Source organism: Antechinus flavipes, chromosome 1, assembly GCF_016432865.1.
Source record: "Antechinus flavipes isolate AdamAnt ecotype Samford, QLD, Australia chromosome 1, AdamAnt_v2, whole genome shotgun sequence".
Taxonomy (NCBI): Eukaryota; Metazoa; Chordata; class Mammalia; order Dasyuromorphia; family Dasyuridae; genus Antechinus; species Antechinus flavipes.
Window position 1 is genome coordinate 121,176,602 of NC_067398.1, and position 24,344 is coordinate 121,200,945.

General features: G+C 31.2%; 1 protein-coding gene across 2 annotated transcripts in view; it reads left to right on the forward strand.

The window, feature by feature from the left end:
- The window catches only part of NIPBL (NIPBL cohesin loading factor), a 240,986-nt gene extending 223,006 nt beyond the window's left edge, over nt 1-17,980 (forward strand). The window contains exons 35-47 of one of the 2 annotated variants that reach the window (XM_051989989.1): nt 2,007-2,147; nt 2,328-2,421; nt 3,048-3,202; nt 3,732-3,822; nt 6,301-6,474; nt 7,443-7,633; nt 10,513-10,620; nt 11,899-12,099; nt 12,854-13,000; nt 14,030-14,307; nt 15,411-15,585; nt 16,172-16,398; nt 17,001-17,098. In XM_051989989.1, the coding sequence (XP_051845949.1) occupies nt 2,007-2,147; nt 2,328-2,421; nt 3,048-3,202; nt 3,732-3,822; nt 6,301-6,474; nt 7,443-7,633; nt 10,513-10,620; nt 11,899-12,099; nt 12,854-13,000; nt 14,030-14,307; nt 15,411-15,585; nt 16,172-16,398; nt 17,001-17,007 (1,989 nt within the window). In that variant the 3' untranslated portion in view covers nt 17,008-17,098. Of the gene's footprint in view, nt 1-2,006; nt 2,148-2,327; nt 2,422-3,047; nt 3,203-3,731; nt 3,823-6,300; nt 6,475-7,442; nt 7,634-10,512; nt 10,621-11,898; nt 12,100-12,853; nt 13,001-14,029; nt 14,308-15,410; nt 15,586-16,171; nt 16,399-17,000 lie in introns of both variants that reach the window. The other variant, XM_051989982.1, reaches the window with a different exon arrangement.
- The last annotated feature ends 6,364 nt before the right edge of the window (nt 17,981-24,344 follow it).

Below are 24,344 nucleotides of genomic sequence, written 5' to 3' on the forward strand. Positions count from 1 at the left end.
TTCTTGATTCACCCTCTTGGCTGTCTCATCCATTCCCACAACTTGAACTTTTAGTTTAATAGGAATCTACATATCCAATCTGACATGTTCCTTTCCCTCTTTGAACCTGAGGCCTGAATCTACAACTATCTAATTAATGGTATACTCAAATTGATATCCCAATTCAAATTTAATGTATTCAAAGTAGAGCTTAAGATCTTTCCTTACAAACTGCTTCTTCTTCTAACTTGTCAATGATACTATTATTTTCCCAGTCATCTTCATATCCTAATGTAGTCTTTCATGCTTTGTTCTCTCACACTTTCTACATAGAGAATATATAAAGAGTATTACTGATTCTTTCTACCTAGTATTTTTTTAAAATCCATCCTTTCATTTTATTTCTATTATACTACCTTCTGTCCATGTGTATTATACTGTCACAATCTCCTAATTGGCCACCCTACAGACAGTCTGTCTCTCCCCGCTCTAGTTCATCCTTTCACTACTTAAAAATTAGTCCATCGTCATTGTGTCACTTGTTTGCTCAAAGTCTTTCAGAGGTTTTCTCCATTGCTCAAAAATACTGATTCTATAACCTCATTTGTGGTTATTCTCTCCAATAATATAGATCATTACCCATTCATGCATTCCCATCCTATGTCTGTCTCTTCTTATCCATATCCTTCCATGAATTCACCAGATAGGTTAGTGGCCTTCTTCACTTTCTTCTTACATTTCAGAAATATGGTATTCTATTATTATAATATCACATATAGATTCCTTAGTCAGACATTTAAGGCCCCCCTTTATGATCCGGATTTAACTCACATTTCTTTGTAGCCTTCTTTTTCCTACCAGCTATATTATTTATACTGTGATCACATTAAGCTACTTGAAGTTTCTTTTCTTTCTAGAAGTTGGCACTTGCTTAACTCTCTGCATTTTTTTTTTTGGGGGGGGGGGGACTTATGCCTGCAATGTGCCTCTTTTAATCCCTTATTTATGGCTACTGAAACCTACTTATGCAGCAAGACTGAGCTCTGCTGCTACTTTCTCCATTTCTTGTTCCATAGTCTATTCTGCATTTTAATTATTGTAAAAATGTATACTTTTTTGGGTACATGTAATATTATTCTTGTTAGATTGTAAACTCTGGGAGGACACTGGCCATGACAATAGAGATAGATACATAAATTATATTAGTTGCAGCTTGCCCAGTGTTTAGCACAGCATTTTGTATATATTAGGCAATAAATGGTAATTCAGTAAATGAATCATAATATTATCTGGAATAATAAACATAATGAATGCTTCTTGGTTTTTAAGAAGGAGGTTCCTTGGATAAACCAAGTGAGAGAGAGAGGCAGAGTTTTTTCAAAAATACCCTTTTGGAAAATAGAATTCTAGTTTTCGGGATCATCTTCCTTCTCATTCATTATCTGTCTAAAATCTCTAAAGGAATTTATAACTCACCATTTGAGAAATCACTTTTACATGACATTTTCTTATGCTTCTGCCATTTTTTAATTTTAAAAATTAGACTTAAAATTTTTACTAGTTAACTGAAGGAACTCTTATATTTATAATGATAAATTATTTTGTCCTATTAAATATTATATTTGATTTAGATTTTAAACTTTAGATTTGAATCATTTAGTTTAAATAATAGCATGATATATCTTTATATTTTAAAGGACCTTAAAGATCATGTAATTCAGTCTGCTCGTTTTAAAGATGAGGCCCAGAAAAATGAAGAGCCTTTTCAAAGGTCATGTTACAAATTAGTGAGAAATGAGGGATTAGAATCCAAGTCTTTTGACTTCTGAACAAGCGGTTTTCCCACACTACTTCCCTGTATTCTTTGAAGGAGAAGGCAAGGCTTAATTTTTCATATGAGAGCTGACTTCTTTAACCTTCTTTACTCTCACCCCCAAGCAAACAACAATAAAAATAGATGATTTTTCATTCATCCTAGAGTTTGAGTAATCCCAAAGTTTTGATCCTTCTTACTTTTGACCTTACAGACACAAAATGATTTCATGGTCATTTGCAATGTTGCAAAAATCTTAGAATTAGTAGTGCCATTGATGGAACATCCAAGTGAAACTTTTCTTGCTACCATTGAGGAAGATCTAATGAAACTTATCATCAAATATGGCATGACAGTAAGTATTCTATTATGTTTATACTTAATGATATCTAATTAACTACGGTGATAATTGTTACATATTATGATTTTTTAAATTGGCCACATGAATTTTCAAAGAAACTTTGAGCATTATAGCTTTTCATTTTGAACTTAAATTAATTTATCTAACCAGTAACATCGTTTTACATCTTTTTAGGTAGTGCAACATTGTGTGAGCTGTCTTGGGGCTGTTGTAAATAAAGTCACACAAAATTATAAATTTGTGTGGGCATGTTTCAATAGATACTATGGTAAGTTAAATATAACAACATAAAATTGACATATCAGCTCTGTGGTTTTTAACCCATGCTCAATACCATGTCTATATCCAGAGATAGGTGATAGGAGAATATTGTAATCTTCCATGATGATAACCTCAGAATATTTTCCTTTCTCAAAAACCATTAAATTAATTGAAAACTAGAATTGATTTGCTGTTTGTCTTTAGTTTCCTCCAGAAATACAGTAGGCACTTCACAGATGTTTGCTGAATTAAATTGAATTGCATCTTTGTTCTAATTTCTTGGAATTTATTTATAGTTTTCGTCTATTCTTCATGGATTTTGATAAATTTACTGTCTGTTCTGTAGACGTTCTTAGAGTTATTCTAGTCCATTTATCCATTTTCAAGACTTATACTGGATATACACCAATTTTTTTTAAGGTTAGAAATATCTTACTCCATGAAATAGAATCATCATGAAAAATTGAGTAGGCAGTCAAATGCAAAAGTAATTGACTTTCATATTTGTGTGAATAGTTCTTAATGAGATTATTATTTATTCACTGTCCTTTTTAGAAAAATCTTATATAATAATTAATACAAAAATTTAGGGACATAATGGTGAGTATAATAAGTGAAGGATTTCTTCATTAGGTGCACTTTCAAAATTAAAAATTCAGCATCAAGAAGACTCAAACAGCACCGTACTTACAACAAATAAACCAGCACTGCTTAGATCCCTTTTTACTGTTGGAGCACTGTGTCGCCATTTTGATTTTGATCAAGAAGATTTTAAAGGCAGCAGTAAGGTAACATTCACTAATTTATTTAATTTTTATCTGTAAAATTTAAATAAAAAAAATTTAAATAAAGTATTTAAAATTTTTAGCTGTAAAAGCAATAAATGATAATACTGAAAAGTAAATCAATATGCATCAAATTGTCTTTGGCCTACTAAACTTTGGAATTGTGAATGTAGCTGGTTTATGTTTTACTTAATTTTACTTATTACAATTGTAAGTCAGTTTAATTTCAATGATAAGAAGTTAGGGGAGAGACAGGCTTTTACACATGGTCTAAGGAAGAACATTTTAAAAGTGAGAACTGTCTGAAAATGAAACAGGCATCTTTTTTGTAGTGAGCTTCTGGTTACCAGAGATATTTAATCAGCATTATCATTTTTAAAAGGTATTATAGAAGAGATTCTTGCATCAAAGAAAAATTAGAATAGAATACTTCAAGGGTTTCAGATATTTTTAATGTTGAAAAATAAAATCTGTATACCAAAAGACATTGCATCAGTTCCTTTTTTTTTTTTCCCCCTCTTTATTTGGCTAGGTTAACATAAAGGATAAAGTACTTGAACTCCTGATGTATTTTACAAAACATTCAGATGAAGAAGTACAAACCAAAGCCATTATTGGTCTAGGTAAGAGAGTATTTTTTAATTTATTTTTATTCCAGCTTTGGGGATTAAGATTGGCTAATTTTAGTATTATAACTGCATGTTCTTTACTCATTTTTTAATTTTATTGTACATAAAAATTAATCAATGAGTTCTCAAATGCTTTTATTGTTCTCTTGAATGTGTTGCTAATAGCAGCATGGTCTGGTGTGTGGAATCCTGGATGGGTGTATGATCTCCTAGGTTCTATTCATAACTCTCCCAGTGATTTCCTGGGTGACCTTGAGCAAGTCTCTTAACTTCTTTGTACATCAGTTTCCTCATCAGTAAAATGAAGTTAACAATATCTATCCCCCATCTACCTCATATGGGTGTTGTGAGGATTCATTGGTTTATTAAGCATTCAACAAAGAAATTAGATCTTTAAGTAACAAGAGTCCTGGTTTTATTTCCTTGACCTACTCTTACAAATTCATTGCATGTTCCTGCTTCTTGAATAAAGGATAATTTACATAGACGATAAAAACATAGTAGCAAATAAAATTATTCATATAATGTATCTGCCTATTTATTTATAGCTACTATAATACAAATTATTTTACAAATTTAAGACACTTCCCACAGTCCTACTTTAGGACCACTGTATGATTAGAAAATGTTTTATTCTAACTTTGGTCTTTTAGTGTCTAGGTACCTGAAAATGCTTAGAAATAAGTTAAAGTATGAGGAAAAAAGGAATAGTGTAGCTATAAAATGGCCTGAGTTGACATCTAAAAGACACTCAAAAGTTGTCTGAAAAGCAGTGCAGATTTATTAATAATGCTAACTCGCATCTTGATTTTGATACAAACAAGTCTTTTAACTTGAAAGAAAACTTTATGGCTTTTTTTTTTTTTTAAGGGGCTTGCTTATAAGAGAAAAATGCATCAAAGTTTATAGTTATATTTGTTGTAATGTTTGGGTATCATGCTGTCATCTTTATTTATTTATTTAATTTTTTGAGCAAAGCCTTAACCTATCCTATATTGTTAAATATGTGTTTCTGTATTTCCATTCAGAGACTTCAATAGTAGGAAAAGGTTTTGTTGATTTTTTAATAAGTGGCTTTATCTATGGATGCAGTGTTATGCAATATTAGCTTTAAGCCATTTAAATAAAATATATGAGATAACAGGAAGGATGTATAATAGAGAGAGGCCAATAATAAAACAGAAAGTTAAAATATTCAAAAAAAGATGTTTAACTTAAAGAAATTATACTATCATCTAAGAGATAAATCTAAGACTAGCAATTAGAAGATATTCTTGCCTAGTTCTTAGATATGCTGTGTGACCTTGAGCAAGTTATTTGATTTCTCCATGCTTTGGTTTTATTACTATAATGTAGTAATAATATTATGGAGTTTCATGTGCTATCCTTATGTAAAAATAAATGTTATTAGTAATAAGACAGTTATGTCAGTAGTTCAGGAATCTGTGATTTTGTAGATCTGTCGCTATTCTGTTTAACTCAGATTGCAATCCTGCTCTATACTAAAGAATCTTTGGGTTTACCATTACCTTGGCCAAAAAAGAGCACCTTCCTATAGTGCACCTTATCATGAGCCAATCTGAACTTAGCTGGGCTGCTCCTCAGACAACATACATTGAGTTTTTCACTGAGCTCATACTTGAAGCTTTTTTAGCTTGGTGTAGGACCTCTGTGACTGGTACTATCTTGCAATAAACTTTCACAATTTGAATCATCAATGATGCATCAGAATAAGACTTTGATAGAGGATGTTTGTAAACACAAAGAATATAATTTGATATAACTGTTACTGCGTTAGTAAAATCAATTTGTAGATTCAGCATTGTAACTCCAATAAGAAATGACTTAAAGAGAAATCAAAGGAAAATTATCATTTTGGGTTTCAATTAATTTTAGCATTTTGGTTGAAAACCTAAATGAGCCATTTTATTATATCAGGCAGATATAGCTCAACTTCAAAAATAAAAATAAAAACGCATATATAATACCTTTTAGTAGAGATCTGAAAATGTTTAAAGACATGACCTCTTAAATCCTGAAGACATCCCTGTGAGGTAGGTGGGTGGTAAATATTATTGTCCCCATTTTACAGATGGAGAATTGAGGCACAGAGAGATTAAGTGACTCACCCTTGGTCACACAACAAGTCAGTGGTGGAGCCAGGAATAGAACCCAAGACTCCTGACTCCCAATCCACTCCCCTAGCCACTAGGCCCTGCTCCCTCCTCAAGCTTTCCTCTTGTGTGAAATTCTCCTTTGAAATGCAATTTCTTGTTTTTAAAACATGGGGAAAGACGTGCCTGCTCTAAAACTTCTCTAGGTAAGGCTACCTGCATACTCTTAAAGTCATTTTAAGTATTTTTTTTTTCTGAACTAAGGAAATTATATCTTTTACTAAAATTTTCATTATATTTTGAAAGTTTACATATAATTTTAAGTGACTGCATCAAAAAATTTTCTCCATTTCCCTAGGATTTGCATTTATTCAGCATCCAAGTTTAATGTTTGAGCAAGAGGTAAAGAATCTATATAACAGCATTCTAGCTGATAAGAACAGCTCAGTAAATTTAAAAATCCAAGTGTTAAAAAATCTCCAAACCTACCTGCAAGAAGAAGATACACGTATGCAACAGGCAGATAAAGACTGTAAGTAAAAGCTGTTTTGAAATCATTTCTTCAAACTATGTACCTTTATGGGAAAAATAATGAGGGAAAAAAGGTAATTCATTTTTTACTTTCAGTGAGTCTTAGAAGGCCATATTCTTCTATAGCCCATGCTATTCTTTGCTTAAATAGTCTGGAGTACTGTTATCTTGTAAAAAATGCATAATAAACTATTGTATCTTGGTAATGGTAGCACCATCCAGATTGATTTGCTTTGGTGCTAAGTAGCAATCTGAAAGAAGGCAGAGGAAGGAAAACTGATTTTAAGAATAATTCATAGACTTTTCTTAACTGAGAAGGATAAAGGTAGCTCTTCTTGGTATAGGCACTTTTTTTTTTCCTTTGTGCATAGGAAGGCAGGGATATTACTGTATTTCTTTTTTATTCATTTCCTTTTAAGTATTTTTAAATATAGTTAAATGCTTGGAAATGTTTAAAGTTCAAATAAGTTTAAGCACTTAATAGGAAGAAAGGAGGGGATCAAGATTTGGAAAAAGAAAAGAGTGCTCATTAACCCTGTACACACTCACAAATTCTCCTTTTGGGCTCTCATTTTTAATAAGATCTATTCATATGTCCATGCCTTGCCATTGCTGGGGACCTGCTAAAATATAATTGAGCTGATCATTCTTTTCTTTATATCTATTATATTTTCTTTCTCTGTCTTCTAATAGATTTGGGGAGATAGCTAACTTTCTTGATTAGTCTTAGCTAATTGTTTTCATTAGCATCCTGTTTATAAAACTGTCTTTTGAAGATTTTCACTTCTGAAAGTGACTTATCTATGTTTTACCTTAAGTTTTACTGCCTTTAATTTGAGGACTAACTTGTGAGCTTACCACTTTAAGATTCTGTGACTCTGAACAGAGACATAAGACAGAGTCAGAGAATGTATCCAACAAAAGGTTATTTTCTGTACAACATTATTTAATCTTTCCTTCCTTTCATAGGGAAGAAAGTAGCAAAACAGGAAGATCTAAAAGAAATGGGTGATGTGTCCTCAGGGATGAGTAGTTCCATCATGCAGCTTTACCTCAAACAAGTTCTTGAGGCTTTCTTTCACACCCAATCAAGTGTGCGTCACTTTGCCCTAAATGTGATCGCATTAACCCTCAACCAGGGTCTCATTCATCCAGTTCAGGTAAGCAGGGGCAAATTTCTCTTTTGCCATTAGATCCAGTTGTATTCTGAGTTGATAAAGTTATGATTGTTCTTCAAATGGATATATTGGCCACCTTTATCTTGAGATATCTTATAAAGTAGATTTTGAGAAATTCTCCCAAAATGAAATTTCAGTAAAATATATAAGGAATTTTTTGCTTTATCAGAAATATGAGTGAGAAGGGTGTATATGCACAAGCAACTAGAATGCATGACTTGGAATCAAAACTGAGTTCATATTCTGCTTCACAGAGTGAACAGCTGAGTGATCTTGGGCAAATCACTGAACCTCTTCATGCATTATTTTTTCTCATCTCTAAAATGGGTGTGGCAATAGCACCCATTTCTCAGGATTATTGTGAGGGTCAAATGAGGTAACATCTCTAAAACACTTTAAAAAACTAAGAGCATATATAAATGTTATCTGGTGTCATATGTTCTCAAATGAATCAGGCATGTATGTGTGTGCATAAAATTTACATATTTATGTATTTCGAGTCGTATCTTTAAGAAAGGCATTAAAACGACTTTTTTTTTGTATTTTTCTAATAATAGTGATAAATCTGAGCTAATCCAGTAATACATCTCAGATTTGGACCAACAGTATACAATTTTGAGATAACTAAATAGGTTAGAATCTGGGCCGAATCTGTGGTCTAAAGAGAATTCATACTAAGCTATAACCAACTTAGGTTAGGTAAGCCAAAATTGTTTTTTCTTGTTTGTGCTATTTACTTGCTAGATTAACATAATGCCTTTTCTTAAAGCTTTAGTTGTCTAATAAAAAATTTCATAATATTTCAAATCAATTTGAAAAAAAAATACTTTTCTAATCCACTAGTATCTTTTCACACATAGATTTTTAGCATAAGAACAATTTTAAGAATTCATTGCGATTCTATTATATTGATGAATTTACCTAACAGAATTATAGCAAATCCTAAATCTTCAAACAAAAATATAGGAATCTTATCATAAAACTGATGATATTAAAACTAACTTTATTTTGGAATTTGGTTATATAAGAGAAAAATCAGTAGGGAAACAAGATTTCCTTTTCTTGCTAAACAAACATCAAGTAACAAATTGATATATACAAACATATATAACCCATAAATTATAGTCTCCTTCACCACTCCCTTCATGGCTTTCTAATTGCCTGATTTCGTCACCCCATCTGCCTTTGAAAATTGGTATTATGTATCATTACAGAGACCAAATTCCTAATCTTGGTAGAATTGTGTGATTAAATTAAATTATGATTAATTTGTGTGGCTAAAATAACTACCATTAAGGCCTCTCCAGTGGAACAAAGTACATGAGATTTTTTTTTTTCTTTTGGTAGCTGTTCAGTCATCTTGGGAATACTTTATGGCTTAGGTTGCCAGAAGCTTGACCTTTAGAAAATTGAGGTGTTATTATATGTAAATGATTTATTGAATTTTACAAATAAAACAAATTTTGCTGCTTCCAAGATTATAGAATCTCCAATTTAAAATTCTTAAAAGCTTTAGATATTGAATTAAAGGAGTAGTAAATAGAAAGAGTAAGAAATTATAGGTCTACATCATAAATTTTCTTTCTGAAATCATTGACTATAGAGTTTGAACACATTTTGGAGGAGAGGACCATTGCATGGTAGAAAATTTAATATTTGACTTCTCTCTCATTGCAATCTTCTTCATTATAATACTCTTTGCTTTACAATAAATATTAAACAACAACATCCCTTGTTATGATACTTTTGATATGTATTACATGTAAAATTATATAGGATTATATAATGCATTTTAATCTCTAGAGCAGTTTTATATCTAGTAAAATATTTTATCATGAGAAGAATCGTGGCATTATAGAGAGCCATCTTTTGAAGGGTCTGGAAATCCTGGATTTATTACCTTCAAGTCACAAAATCTCTCAATGCTACAGGCACTTTCTGAAATTACAGAAGATATATATGTCTCACTAGAAATAGTTTCCAATAAAAGAAATTGTAAAACTAATATTAAATTACCGTTCAGATCCTCCTTCCCCAAAAAATTATATGGTGATGTTAATGGGCATATACTTAATATTGAACTTTGTGTCTGTTCATCTGACAAACATTTTAAAGAACTACATAAGATGGGAGCATAGCTTTCGTTTTAGATGCTTAAGTTTATTTAATGCTATTAGAAAACAAATATGTCTCTGCTATTCTTTTCCTATATTCGTATTTAGAAAAAGTATATAGAAACCCCTTCTATAAAATCTCTTCATGCTTATTCCACTCATTTGACAAAAAAAGATCACGTTAATCAGTAGTCTGATCACTTCAGAATCTTACTTACGGGTTTTTAAGGGTTTCCTGTCTATAAGAATAAGGGAATAATTTTATTTTTAATCATGCAAATCTTCTGTATGTAAAACATTTACTTCCTTCTCATTAAGATTCCTTATTATATGGCATAGTAAATGCTTAATTTGAATAAATTGTGTTTTTCAAGCTTGATTGAAGAAATGATAACCATTTAAAACATATACAGCAAAAATACGATTAGTTTGAAATTTTATGAAGGTGAAATTCAAAGCTTACTGATGAAATTTCATAATTGTTCCATAATTTGTACTTTGCCTATGGTCTGACACTGTGTTCTGTAGATCATACCTGAAAGAAAGCTTGATACTTTATAAAAAGCGGTCTGAATCTTTAGCTATATACTAGTTATAAAAGCATTTTTAGTCATGAGCAATTTATCAGGCTATATTCATGTAAATGACTTTATCAAAATAATTCTTAAATTTTGCTAAGCTATTAGCTGTAGTAGGTTTTGGGTAGTTTTCAGTACTTCAGTGACTTATACTCTGTTTTATTTCTAGTGTGTGCCATATTTAATTGCCATGGGCACCGATCCTGAGCCTGCTATGCGGAATAAAGCTGACCAACAGCTTGTGGAAATAGACAAAAAATATGCTGGATTCATTCATGTATGTACTTGAAATATGTGTAATTTAAATCTAATTTGTTTTTCCTTGATATGTTTTAAGTACCCACAATTTTTAATATCACCTGCTTGCAATTCATAAAAATGATTTTAATGCATCTTTTAATTATTTTTATAAATGTGTTACTATTTAATCTATGTGTACTGAGCTTTAAATGAATTATTAAAATAGAGAAAGGATATAAGTAGCATACAGAAGGGACAATTAGATAGGAAATCAAGAGATCTGAGTTCTATTTACTACATGTATAATCTTGAATTAGCCATCACTTCTCTGAATTGAACTTTAAACTTCTACCTCAAATTCTATGACTGTGATCTTATATTGTATATTTTAGCAAAAACACTCCCATAAATTTTCCTATGATAATTTAATATCTGTTTTTAAAAGTATTTCCTAGATTAACTGTTAAGGTAAATTCTTCATTAGACTTTAGAATTATATGAGCCTTAATAACGATAAATAATTTGAAATAACAGTTGTTAAATATTGATACTACAGTATGCCTTCTTTCAGTAGCCTTTTAAGGACTTATTTTGTGCAAGACACTATGTTAGCCTCCCCCCCCAAAAAAAAAAAAAAAAAGTAAGACATGGTGCCTGTCTTCATGGAATTTAACAGGGCAAGAAAATTTCTACATATTCACCAATGCAAAATATGATATAATAAATATATAATAACTAGTACAGAATTGTTATTAGTAAGCGAAGTCTTTGGGATTATGTACAACCATTTCTAAAATGATTCTCCTGACCAAATTTTTTCTTAAAGATGTTGTATCAACGAATTATCAATCTGAGCAACTGTGCTTTTTAAAAAAAGAACAAAGGAAAAAATTATTTAAAATAAAAAAAAAAACTAGAACAGAGGGTTTCCTAGTAGAATTTTTAATTTCTCCTGATATTTAGCATGGAAGGATCTGTATGATAGTAGAAAGAGCATTAAATAAGAAAACGAGCTCTAAGTTTAGCTTCTTCTATTAACTAGCTCTTTGTGAGTTTCAGCAAATCTGTTGACCTATCTGGGTCTTATCTCTAAAATTAGGATATCAAATTATGTAAACAAAGTCATTTAGAGCCTTCCTAAAATAAATGAGAACTACTAATTGACATTTTGTAAAAATTATCTTCAAAGATTCTCTGAAATAAGGACCAAATGATAAAGTAAGACCTAGAATGAATTTCAGAATATAGTACTATTTTATTTTTGTTTCCCTTTTTTTTCCCTAATATAAAAACAAAGATTTTATTATAATTTCAGATGAAAGCTGTGGCTGGTATGAAGATGTCTTACCAAGTTCAACAAGCAATCAACACATCCCCAAAAGATGCAGTTAGGGGTTTCAGACAAGATGAATCCTCTAGTGCTTTGTGTTCACATCTTTACTCCATGATCCGAGGAAATCGCCAACACAGACGAGCCTTTCTAATTGCTTTACTCAATCTCTTTGATGACACAGCAGTAAGCATGGAAAGCTTTTTCTTAATTAAAATAAATGTTCTATGATGTTAAAATTTTACCTTCTGATATACAACGAAAATATTTAATGTGTACTTCCTTAATTTTTTAAAATATTTGCAGATTGAAAGATCACCCTGAACAGGGACATGATTCAATCAAAATTAAAATATGAAAATTTAGTATAATTAAAATATAGTTTATCTTAGGCTAATGCTTACCCATGAATTTTTTAATAATCACTATTTATTAGACTGGGCATTCCTTTTCATAGGTGGCTGTGTAAATTCCTTCAACTTTGAAATTCTGTGATATTTAAAGTTGATGGAGACAGGTTGAAGGAAGGATGCAAAATGCCTAATTGAGGTATGAATACAATTAGTGAAGGAAGGAAGGCAAACTGGGATGTGACAGAATCAGGCAGTGAGGGAAATCAGCAGCTTGGACATGGAGAAGAGAGGGTAGAAAGAAGATTAGAGACAGAAATAATGGACTGCTGAGGACTCCTGGGCACTGTTTCCATCTTCATCCCTTTCCATGGTAAGGCAAACTATCCTTCTCAGAAGAAAAGCTGCATGACAGGAAAATGAAAATAAAAATAAAAACTCAGCTCATAGGTAATAGCAGGCTAGAAAAAAAAGTTTCTTTTTTATTTAGGTAAGACTTTGCACTAAGCATTGATACCTGATTTTGAGTTTCTTGTTGAGAATATGAATATACCATTTGTTAAATATTTTACCCTATTTTTAATTTACAGAAAACAGAAGTGAATATGCTCTTGTATATAGCAGACAATCTAGCCTGTTTCCCTTACCAGACACAGGAAGAACCATTGTTTATAATGCATCATATAGATATTACACTCTCAGTTTCTGGCAGTAACCTCCTGCAGTCATTTAAGGAGGTAAGTTACACATATTGACTCTTAATGAAGGTACTAAATAAAAGCAAGGTATTTTCATTGTTTTGCCTCTTAATATTCATTTTTATTTCTTTGCTAGATATATAAACTCTTAAGTCAGCATGAACCCCTTGGCAGCCCTTCAACAGGAGCATAATAAGCAAAAGGCTACTTCTTTTTAGGAAGACCTAAAAATAACTCATCTCTGTGATTTTCTCATCTTGTTTGGTTTAATTGTGAAAGCATTTATTCTTGAACTGAGAATAAAATTTGATATTGAATAAATACTTAATTGAAAGATACCAACATATACATGATACCTTGGTATTGTCTTCTTGGGTAAAATTTTAATGTATATAATGTTAATGTTTTTAATTCACCAAATTTCTAAGTCAGGAAGAACTAGCTTTAAAGAATTTTCCAAATAACCTTTCCTGTTGTTTTACAGTACAGGGGCTCCCTCATTCATTTGCTTTTACATATATTTGTAAATTCAATTTCCCCAGCCTTCATGTACTGCTAGACTTTAATTCAGTAAAATTATGTGTTGTGTTTCTGTCTTCTTTGTTAGCTTAGGCAAGCTATTTATATAAACTTTATCACTTCATCAGGATCTGAAAGTTTATATGTTATCCCATTTTAGAAAACCTATAAAAGGGAAAACTGATTAAAATTAGGTGACTTTGCTGCCTAATTCAGCTTAATAATCATATATATATATATATATGTTTTAGGTCCCCTAAGATATACAAAACAGTAATTCTAGATATTGAGTTAAATTTTTATCATTTATTTTCAAGTTTTTGTTATATTTTAACAAAAAATAAATAACTTCAGATTCTCTGGTTTGCTCATCTTTTCTAATGCTAATTTTTGTCTCCATTTGTATAATGGAAAGTCTGTATAACAAATAGGATTTGATATACTGAAACCTGATTAATAGGAAAATTTTAGGGAATGTTATATCCTGTCAGATGAGGTTCATATTTATCTTCATACTTCTCAGATGAGACAATTTCATCTTTCTTTCAGTCTATGGTGAAAGACAAGAGGAAAGAGAAAAAACCTTCGCCAAACCGGGAAAGTGCATCTGGAAGTGATAGTGAAGAAGAAGTTTCCAAACCTCGAAAGTCACGTAAACGAGTTGATTCTGATTCAGATTCAGATGAAGAAGATGACATAAATGCTGTGATGAAATGTTTACCAGACAATTCAAGTCCTTTAATTGAGTTTGCAAATGTTTCCCAGGGTATTTTATTACTTCTGATGTTAAAACAACATTTGAAGAACCTTTGTGGATTCTCTGATAGGTAAGGATAAAGAAATAGTAACAAAAGACTTTTATTTTTTAATAAAATAATAAAATAGCCTTTAAGGAATAAAGAGCTAAGTTTTGATTGTGTACTCATTTTCACATTGCAAGTATTCTTTTGCATGCAACAAGAGTAGGAAGGTACAATTAAAATAAAAATTACTACTAACTTTCTAATCTCTCTTAAATTCTTTATTAGCTTTCTTTAAAACATTATGTACATACCCTTAAAAATAGATGTGCACTAAGAATATCTATAGACTACTTCCAAGCTAACTTCATATAATTCCCATTGGTCTTCACTTTATATAAATTTTGGACTCTCTTCTGAGACAGAGTTAGAAAATGTGCAAATTCTTATAAAATCAGAGGAATTTGAGTACTCCTTGAAGGGTAAGCAGTTTTCCATTTCTACTTTCTGTGTTTTCCTAGTTCTTATCTGAAAGGATAAATGTTGGGTGTTTTATCTATTTTACAAGGCCAGTACTAGTCATTATAATTACTCAAAGTTATATTTCCTTGTAGTGTTTTTTTAACTTAATTATAGTAGTCATTATGTATATTTTCTTCTAGTTCTGCTCATTTCAGTCTGCTTCAATTGATATGTCTTCCTATTTTTTTTATTTGTTATCATTTTTATTTTGTACTATTTCATAGTACAAAATACAATCTCATTGATTGCTTCCTTTTTTGTACTGCATTATTCACATGACCAACATGATTTTATAGAAGACCTTGTTCTTTGAATAGAATGAGATGTTAATATTTTCTTTAGTTCTTTATGCCTTTGGGGGAATTAAAATTTATGCCTTTCTTCAGATTATATTTCTAGATATGAGTATTGCTTTCTTAATCCATCCTAATCTCTGAAATGTATGATTAAAGAATGTTTTTAATTTAAAGGATCCAATGATCTAAAAAATCTCTTTGAAGCAAGTTATCTTACCCTAAATGTCTTATAAAATATTTCAGGTGCTCATCCATATGCCACATTTCATTTTGTTATAATTGAAATTGGGTTTTTTGCAGATCAGTCAATGTAAATGTCAGTGTTTCAGATTTTTAAAAATCAACTGTTGGGTTTTTGTTTTCTGAAAACAGTAAAATTCAGAAGTATTCTCCATCTGAATCTGCAAAAGTATATGATAAAGCGATAAATCGGAAAACAGGCATCCATTTTCATCCTAAACAAACCTTAGACTTCCTGCGGAGTGATATGTCTAATTCCAAAATTACAGAAGATGTGAAGAGGAGTATAGTTAAACAATATCTAGATGTGAGTAACAAAATGACAAAGTACATTCCTTTTTTTCCCAAATATTGTGTTTAATATGTTTTAGTGAAATTTTAAAAACAGCTTATACATTAAGAACTAAAAATAAAATACCTCTTTTTAAAGACTGCTAAAAAGTATTGCATTAATTTTGTGTAATATTTTCAACTTGAAATCACCTTTTATAATGGAACTTCTTTTACATAAAATAAGAACTCAACTATGAAACTCGTTTTTGAAAAAATGTATTTCTATTTAAATAAAGATACCATTTGAGTATTGGTTTTCAAATAATAAAATTATTTTAATTCTCCAGTGATAGAATGTTCATTACTTTCAGAGCATTTTAACTATGTTTATTTTAGGAGAGTCATTTTAAAAAATCATTCTCCCAACAATATTTATATCTGTGTTTTAGGTGATAAAAATGTGATATCAAAGGAGGAACGCTTCTAAAATTTACTTCCATTGGTAGTTGCACCATGGTATTGCCAGGCTTTCTCAAACACATACTCTATACTAGATCGATACTTAGTATTTTAAAATATTTATTCTGACTGAAGTTGTGAAATACACTTATTTTTTGTAGTTCAAGCTCCTCATGGAACATTTGGATCCTGATGAAGAAGAAGAAGAAGGGGAGGTGTCAGCTAGCACAAATGCCCGGAACAAAGCAATTACCTCACTGCTTGGAGGAGGCAGCCCTAAAAATAATGCAGCTGAGACAGAAGATGATGAAAGTGATGGGGAGGATAGAGGAGGAGGCACTTCAGGGGTGAGGCGGAGGAGGAGTCAACGTATTTCGCAGCGTATTACGTAAAATGATTTTTATGTGCTTATACATGTCAGTCTATTATACTAAATGTACACAAAGTAATGTAATCCACAGAGGAAATCATTTTGTAGTTAGATAGTCTCTACTTAACCATTTATACATCCTTTTGTAGAAAGTTTAGTAGAAAGACAATGAAAAGGAAAAAAAACAGAAAATAAGATTTTCCCAGTTATAAAGGGTTATTAATTTTCCTTTGGAATGTATTGTATGTGTTATCTTTTTTATTGTTGCCAGGTTTTTATGTAGCTTTATGGTTTGTGTGTACATATATATATATATATATATATGCATATATATACACACACATATATAGGTGTATATGTGTGTGTGTGTATATGTATATACACATATATACATATATTTTATATATCAATAAGAGTAAAGACGGGTACAAATTAAAAATTTGTGGTTTTACAAGTGTTAACCCCTTGGCGCTGGTGGTCATGGTGCATCTCATTTCCAGCAATGGAAGTATGCTGGGAAATCCCAACTCCTGGCGTCAAGGGATTAAAAGCAATAAAAGCAATAATTTCACTAAAGTTCTTTGTGTAACACTTGGTCTTTTTTCCCCCCAATGTTTTAGTCATTGAGAAGGTCAAAACGAAATTCAGACTCTACAGAGTTGGCAGCACAGATGAATGAAAGTGTTGATGTCATGGATGTCATCGCTATTTGCTGTCCAAAGTACAAAGATCGACCACAAATTGCAAGAGTAGTACAGAAAACCAGCAATGGCTTCAGTGTTCAGTGGATGGCAGGTTCCTACAGTGGCTCCTGGACTGAGGCTAAACGCCGTGATGGTCGCAAACTGGTGCCTTGGGTAGACACTATTAAAGAGTCAGACATTATTTACAAAAAAATTGCTCTAACGAGTGCTAATAAGCTGACTAATAAAGTTGTTCAGACTTTACGATCGCTGTATGCCGCCAAGGATGGGACTTCCAGCTAATGAATTTCATGTACATGCAGCCAAATTACAGGAATTTTAAATGAAAGGCAGAGAAACTTGAAATATCAACATTCTGGCAAAAAAAAAAAATCAGTTTTATGAAGAGTAAGAATGGAACCTGGGACGCAGGAAAAAAGAAGGAAATGTTTGGTAAACATTTTTGTGGGAGCTTCCTTCGCTGTTGTGCAGCAGAAACTTCTCAGTTCATTTTTACTCCCACTGTATTATAGTTTAACAAAAATTGTTTATATCTTGAAAAAAACTTTCTGTTTAATAAAATAAACAAGTGAATGTTGGAAATTAGTCTGTTAATGTTCTTAATAAAGTGTTCTTGGAGTTTAACCTAGCAGCGGATGGCTTTCTTTAGCTTAGCCCAGTTTCCAGGGAAACATTGTTTTTTCCAGGCTGTAAAATGGCAGAATTCCCTGGATATATAATTTATTCTGTTGAAAAAAAAAAAAAAGCATGCAGTATCTATGACCTATCTGCAGGAGGAGTTTTTGTAAATGTAGATTTTGATGTATTAGGTCACCCTGAAATAATACAAGAAAAGGGATCCCCAGGCAATCTGGTGGAACGAATACTGCAATAAATTTTTTTACTTCTCTTTGTTACTTGTCTGTTTCCATTTGAATTTCTTATTGTAAAGATATGTTAAATCCATTTATATTATTTTGCAGTCTTTTATGTAAAATTTACTATTATCAGTGGTTTTCAAAGCAAGACATAAAATATTGTTTATACAGTTTGTATAGGCTGACTGACTTCTGAATAATTGGTATCTTTATTTTTCCCCCATAAAAGGGTGTATACACAGTTAACTCCAGGGTTTTATTGTATCCTGCGATATTTAGTATTAATTATATATGATTTAGCACTGTGCCAAACACATTTTCAAGAGTACATTTTGATATAAAAAGAAACTATAGTTTATTCCTTGTATGCTTCAATTTCTTTCTAATGATGTCAAAATGATAATTTTGATAGTTTAAACTTTGGGAAAATTTAGCAATCTCTCTATTTTGGGTAAGCAGCATTTCTCTTGGTTAAAATTGTAGAAGTTTATTTCAGAAGTAATCTGAGGATTGAGATGGGTATGAAATTTGGTAATTATACTACCTTTTTCACAAATGATTTTTAATGCTATTTGTATATTACAATATTTTTTACTAATTGAAATGGTTTTTTTTTTATTTTCTATTTTAAAGTTGTATCATAAATCTTTTAGAAGCACTTATCTGTATCCATATGTGTTAACACAGAGTTCTTTTGTCTAGCTGGGAAAAACAGAAGTGCTTGATGGTTTAATTTCAGTAGTGACACAAGTAGCAAGAGCTGCTAATGTCTGAAAATTTGTGGGGAAAGAGCAATTTTGACAAAAAAACAAACTGACATTTCAAGTTTAATTCTCTAAAATAGGTGCACTTATAAATAAACCTGATTTTAAAAAACACATTTAACTTGTGGAATGCTCGGTTTTAAGAAACCAGCGAATAAAATTATATAATTCAGTTTGTGAGGAATAGTAATATTATTGCAAAACACTTTTTTTTTTTTGTATAAATCTATTAAACTGAAATGATAACTCAGGATTTAATTCCTATGTGGAATTCTTTGTTGAACATTTTCTCAAAGGAAATGTTTTCTTCCTTAATTGTGCATGTTGTTGTCTCTTCCATTTTATAACTTGTTTGGGGGCAGAAATAGTTGTTGGGTTTGTTTATTGGTTTTTGGGGGGTTTTATCTTTAATATATATTTGAAGGGCCCTGTGGAGAACAGGTTAGGAAATGAGCACCCAGAATGGTGTTGAAGAAAACATAATTGCTGCAGTAGTGCCAGTTGCTTTACTGGCTAATTTTGACCTTTATTCTCAGTATTGTTTTTCACAGTCTTACCAAACTTCAGGTATTCATCATGACCGTGACTTATTTCCACATGGTGTCCTTCATGGGAGTTTTAGGCAGAGAGAATATGCTCAGCTTAGCATAAGGCTTCTATTGAAAAATTTTAGAATTGATGAAATAGTGTAACTTTAACCATAAAAATTGAATACAACACAGTCTTATCTACCATTTTTCCCATTGTAAAACTCAGACAATTTTAGACCTTAAAAGTTCTTTAAAGTACTTGCAATCAAAACCCCTTAAACAAAAGTGAAAATTGTCTTTATTGATAATAAAATTTTATTGGTTAGGTTACCATGTTATATTACATGTAATTTACTAGGTATGACATGATCTTGTCACAAAGACTTACTTGTTTCATTTATTGATAGGTTTTATCAGTTTCATATTTTAGCATTCTGATTTTAATCTCTCTGCTGTATTCCTATAACAAAACATTTTTAAAATGAAAATACATTTACAAGAAACCATAGCTGAAGATGTATTTGAAAGGAACAGTACATTTGGCCAAAAAACAGATCTTTTTCTTTTTAAAAAAAAAAAAAATTGAGTTTCCAGTAAAGGGTACCATATTTGTTGTTATGCCTATTTGTTTGAGATGGCAACAGGTCTATCAATTGAACATGCATATATCATGGCTGACATCTGTTTCATATTGACAGGTAAGTAGAGGCTTACTATTAATATGTTTTGTGAAAAAGCATTTAAACATAGTACTCTAGCTTGTAAATTAAACTTTTACTGTTTCAGGTGTGTTCTGTTGGGTTTTTTTGTCATTTCACACATCTTTACTAATTGTAACAAAAAGCAGTCCTAGAAATTGCCCTCTTACCCAGAACTATTGTTAAGCTCATGTAGGTACTACTGATTTTGATTTTAAAAGAAGCCTCTCTATGAAAAAATAAAACCCACCAGAGCATGCACTTGAAATGGAATTTAAATTGCAAGTAAAAATATGGCTAATTTTACTGTTACTGTACAAAACTTGATCATATGGGCTCTTTGTTCCTGAAAGTTTATGGCATTTTGCTATTTAACAGGTCCCCTAGCTAATCTCTCTTGTTATGTTTTTTTTTTTTTTCCATCAGCCATAATAGATTGATTGTCTTAATTTGAATTATATGAAAATTTAAGAAATAAAATTATTGATATCTAGATTATCATTGATACTATAATTCTTATCCTGTTGGTCCATTTTCATCATATAATGAAAACATAAAATAGATTACTAAAGTGGTTGTCATAATAAAAACAAATTTAATTTACTGGGCTTGTTATGGGTAATATTCATCTAATTCCCCAAACTGAGGTAATAATACACCAGACACTAATAACACTTTAAATTGATATGTAGTTACACCTCTTCATTTTTTTGAACGAGTAATTTCACTGCATACATTACACATTTCACAACACCTTAAAAGTCCAATACTTAGGAAAGCTGCCATAATCAAATAAGTATAACAAAACTTAAGAATATTGCTTAATATTGAATTGATTAATCTGACTTAATTATAAATCTCCATAATGTTGATATTGGATCCTTGTCGAGTAAGACAAATATTGCTTCCTTTATTAACTAAAACTTCACCCAGAAAGAATTCTTCAAAAGAGAAAGGTTAAAAAGATTCATATGTGAAATTCAGTTCAGATTTTAGACTAACTAAACATCAAGTTTGAAGTATTTGGGTAGTTTGGTTTTAAATTTACAAAATTTATGATTTGTATATAATTTATATAATTATTTAATTTATATAAATATATATATTTTGGAATATATATACAATTACAATGTAACCAAAAAGATTCCCCACATTTGCTTTCAGAAACTGCATTGGAATTCCAGCTCTGCTACTTTTGGTATTTAAATGACATTTGGAAAATGATTTCACTTTGCTGATTTTCTGTTTCCTCATCTATAAAGTAAGGAAGTTGGCTAAGTGATATCCAAATTCTCTTCTAGCTCTGTCTATCTTGTAATCCTAAATCCTTTGCTTCTTCTGCAGACAGTATCAGTACTATAAGTGAGCAAGAAATAAATTTGGTAGAATTATGAGTCAATCAGGTGCACTAAATCGGTATAAAGCACACTCTTGATAATAACAATATTTAACTTTGTTTCCTGGTTAAATCATCATTAATTCAAATTTTTAAAAGTAACATAAAAAGTCTAAAGAACATTACTGAAATTCAGGCTCCCCCTTGAAATTTGTTTAATATGATTTTTCTGCCTTTAATACTTATTAATGCCTTCATTCCTAGGATATGTGAATTAATATAGAGTATGTATTTATCAGCTTTGGGCAGTTGTAGGTCTTCATGGGATACAAAGAGTTGATCCCTAGCTATAGGATTTTTACAGTCTAATTGGGAAGGTAAGCTGTAGATATGTACATGATTAAGTACTTATCACCACAAGATGGCATATAATGCAAGGACTTTGGGAGAGTAAGACATTTAAACTATAATCCTATTTGAATTATTGAAGGTTTTTAATGGAGGAGTGAAAACAGGACAGCAGTATTTTAGAATTCATATCATGACTGCGGTTCATAAAATTCAGAAAAAGAGAAGATACTAGAAACAATTTGACTAATGTGTTTAAGGCAGCTAAGGTGTTAGTTGATAGTGATGGTGACAATATGAGTGGAAAGGATGGTTTCAGGAGACATTTCAAAAGCAAAATTTTCCTACTGGGATATGATAATCTCCCAGATAGAAGTCAGATCAATTCAAATCTTTGAGCCTGGATATTTGGGGGAAGTAGTAAATATGAAATAATCTAAAAAGGTCATGACATAGAACCAGGTGGGTGTGATTATTTTAATTATGAGTTTGAAAAGACAGTGGAACATCCATGTCCAGCAACTATTTGGAGATAAAAGATTGGAATAAGAATGAGATGTTATAGGCCTTCAGTTAACTCTTAACCATGTAAGTTTCCAACACTTGTCAGTATGGGTTACTACCACTGTCCTCATGAGATTTAATGAGAAGCAGCATAACATTATAATTACAAAGTTCATCTCAGAATCAGAAGTGAGTTCAAGTCTGACACATTCTGTCTAACTCTGGATAAGTCATTTATGAGTCCCCAAGCTACTTTCTAAAGCTATTAATTGCAAATAGGAGTTGATCTGCATTGATTGAGGCTCCTCACCCTCAAAGACCTGTACCAGTGCTTCACAGATTTGGGTATTCCATTCCCAAATTCCATGATAAAAAATAACCTATAAATTATTTTACATTCAGGTATTTTTAAAATAAGTGAACTGTAGCCTAGGCTATCATTTTGCTGAACAGAGAAATTTAAATGTACAGTCATGTCATTTAATAGGGTTTCACCTCTATGTACTTAGAAGTAATGAGACAGTTTGTCCTCTGAGCCCAGGTCTTCTGTTTACAGTTTCAAGACTTTCCACCATTTCATGAGAAAATGTAGAAATTCCATTGTACTCAACTTCCAAAATATCTACCTCCTCTTAAAAAGACAATTCTTTTCCAAGAAACTTAATTATAGGTCAGCAAGCACCTTTTGTTATTGGACAAACTGATTTAGTTCCAATTTCTGCCATTGATTGTGTGATGAAAAGAAACCACTTTTAGAGGTGTCCTCTTAGAGACTAAAGAAAAAAAAAGAATTTAGTAATTAAATTTCAATAAGTATTCAGCCTATAGAGTTTTAAATTCTAATTGTAAAGTTTACAGTTGAGTTATTTCTATAAGTCAAATTGAATTAAAAAAAAAAAAAACTCTTAAGACATGTGCCAAGCAGTCTCCTAATTTTATAGATGAGGAAGCTGGTACCCGGTGAATGTACAAGGCTCATTTAGAGTTAGAGCTCCAGTCTTCTGATCAAGCTAATAAATTGCATATGTTGACTCTACAGTACTATTTCCTATTATCTAAATAAGGTAACATTCTGAGTTCATCTTATGCCTCTATCACTTAATAGCCATATGTGACCCTGGTCAAGTCACTTAATATTTCTTAGCCTTAGTTTCCTCATCTGTAAAATGGAGATACCACTTATCTTGCAGAATTGTTGTGAGGAGATATTCATACAGCATTGTGTATATGCTCTTATTGTTTGAGAAAATCCTACTCAGCTTCAGAATACAATCAAGAGGAGATGGTCACCTAATTCACTTTTATACTATGTGAATCACTTTACGATGATTCTTTTTGTATCAAATGTCTTGGTTCTATCATGATGAAATTATTTAGTCAAATCTTCACTAAATTTTAAATCCTGTTCTAGTTTTTTTTTTTTAGCTTTACTACTCAGCTTCTTGAATTCCCTATATGGGCTTAAGGAATGAAAGTCATTATTAGCCTAATTGAAAATACAGCTAAGAAATTTAATATGAAGGAATGATGCTACAACACCAAACTGTCTTTGAATTATCCATTATTTGGGATTATTTGTACCACTACTCCCTTTCATTAATGTGGGTAAGTAAAACAATTAGCTGCATCCAAAATCTGCAAAATGAGGCATCTAGACTGGCTAGGTTCTGAGTACTTGCTCTAACATTTTCTTAATAAACCAATCTCTGTATCTCTTCTTCAAAAACTACTGTCGTGACTAAAGGTGAGTTACAGTTTCTTAAGTCTTCAAACTAATTTTCCTACTTTTGTTACCCTTTGTGTCTTTCTGGTGCTTTTGAAAAAGTGAAAAATATATTGACATCTCCCACAATTACATAATTTCCTATTCTCCAGATTATTTTACACAGTCCTCTAGTGAACCTAAGGGTCTCAGATTATGTGAATTATTTGAAGCAACAAGCTCATTGATCCCTCTTCTCTGCATGACATTACAAACATTTCAGCTTGCTTATTCAGGTGTTTTATCTTCTTTTAAAATGCATTCTGGCATGGATTATTGGGGAGACAATTGCACTGTTGTTGGTGTAAAAAGGATTTGGGTACATTTAGGGAATGCATATTCAATATGAGTCAACAATGTGATATGGTGGCCAGAAAAGCTAATATGTTCCAAGCTACATTGAGAGCCATTACAATGTTCTGCCTAGTCATACTATAACTAAAGTATTGTATTCAGTCCTA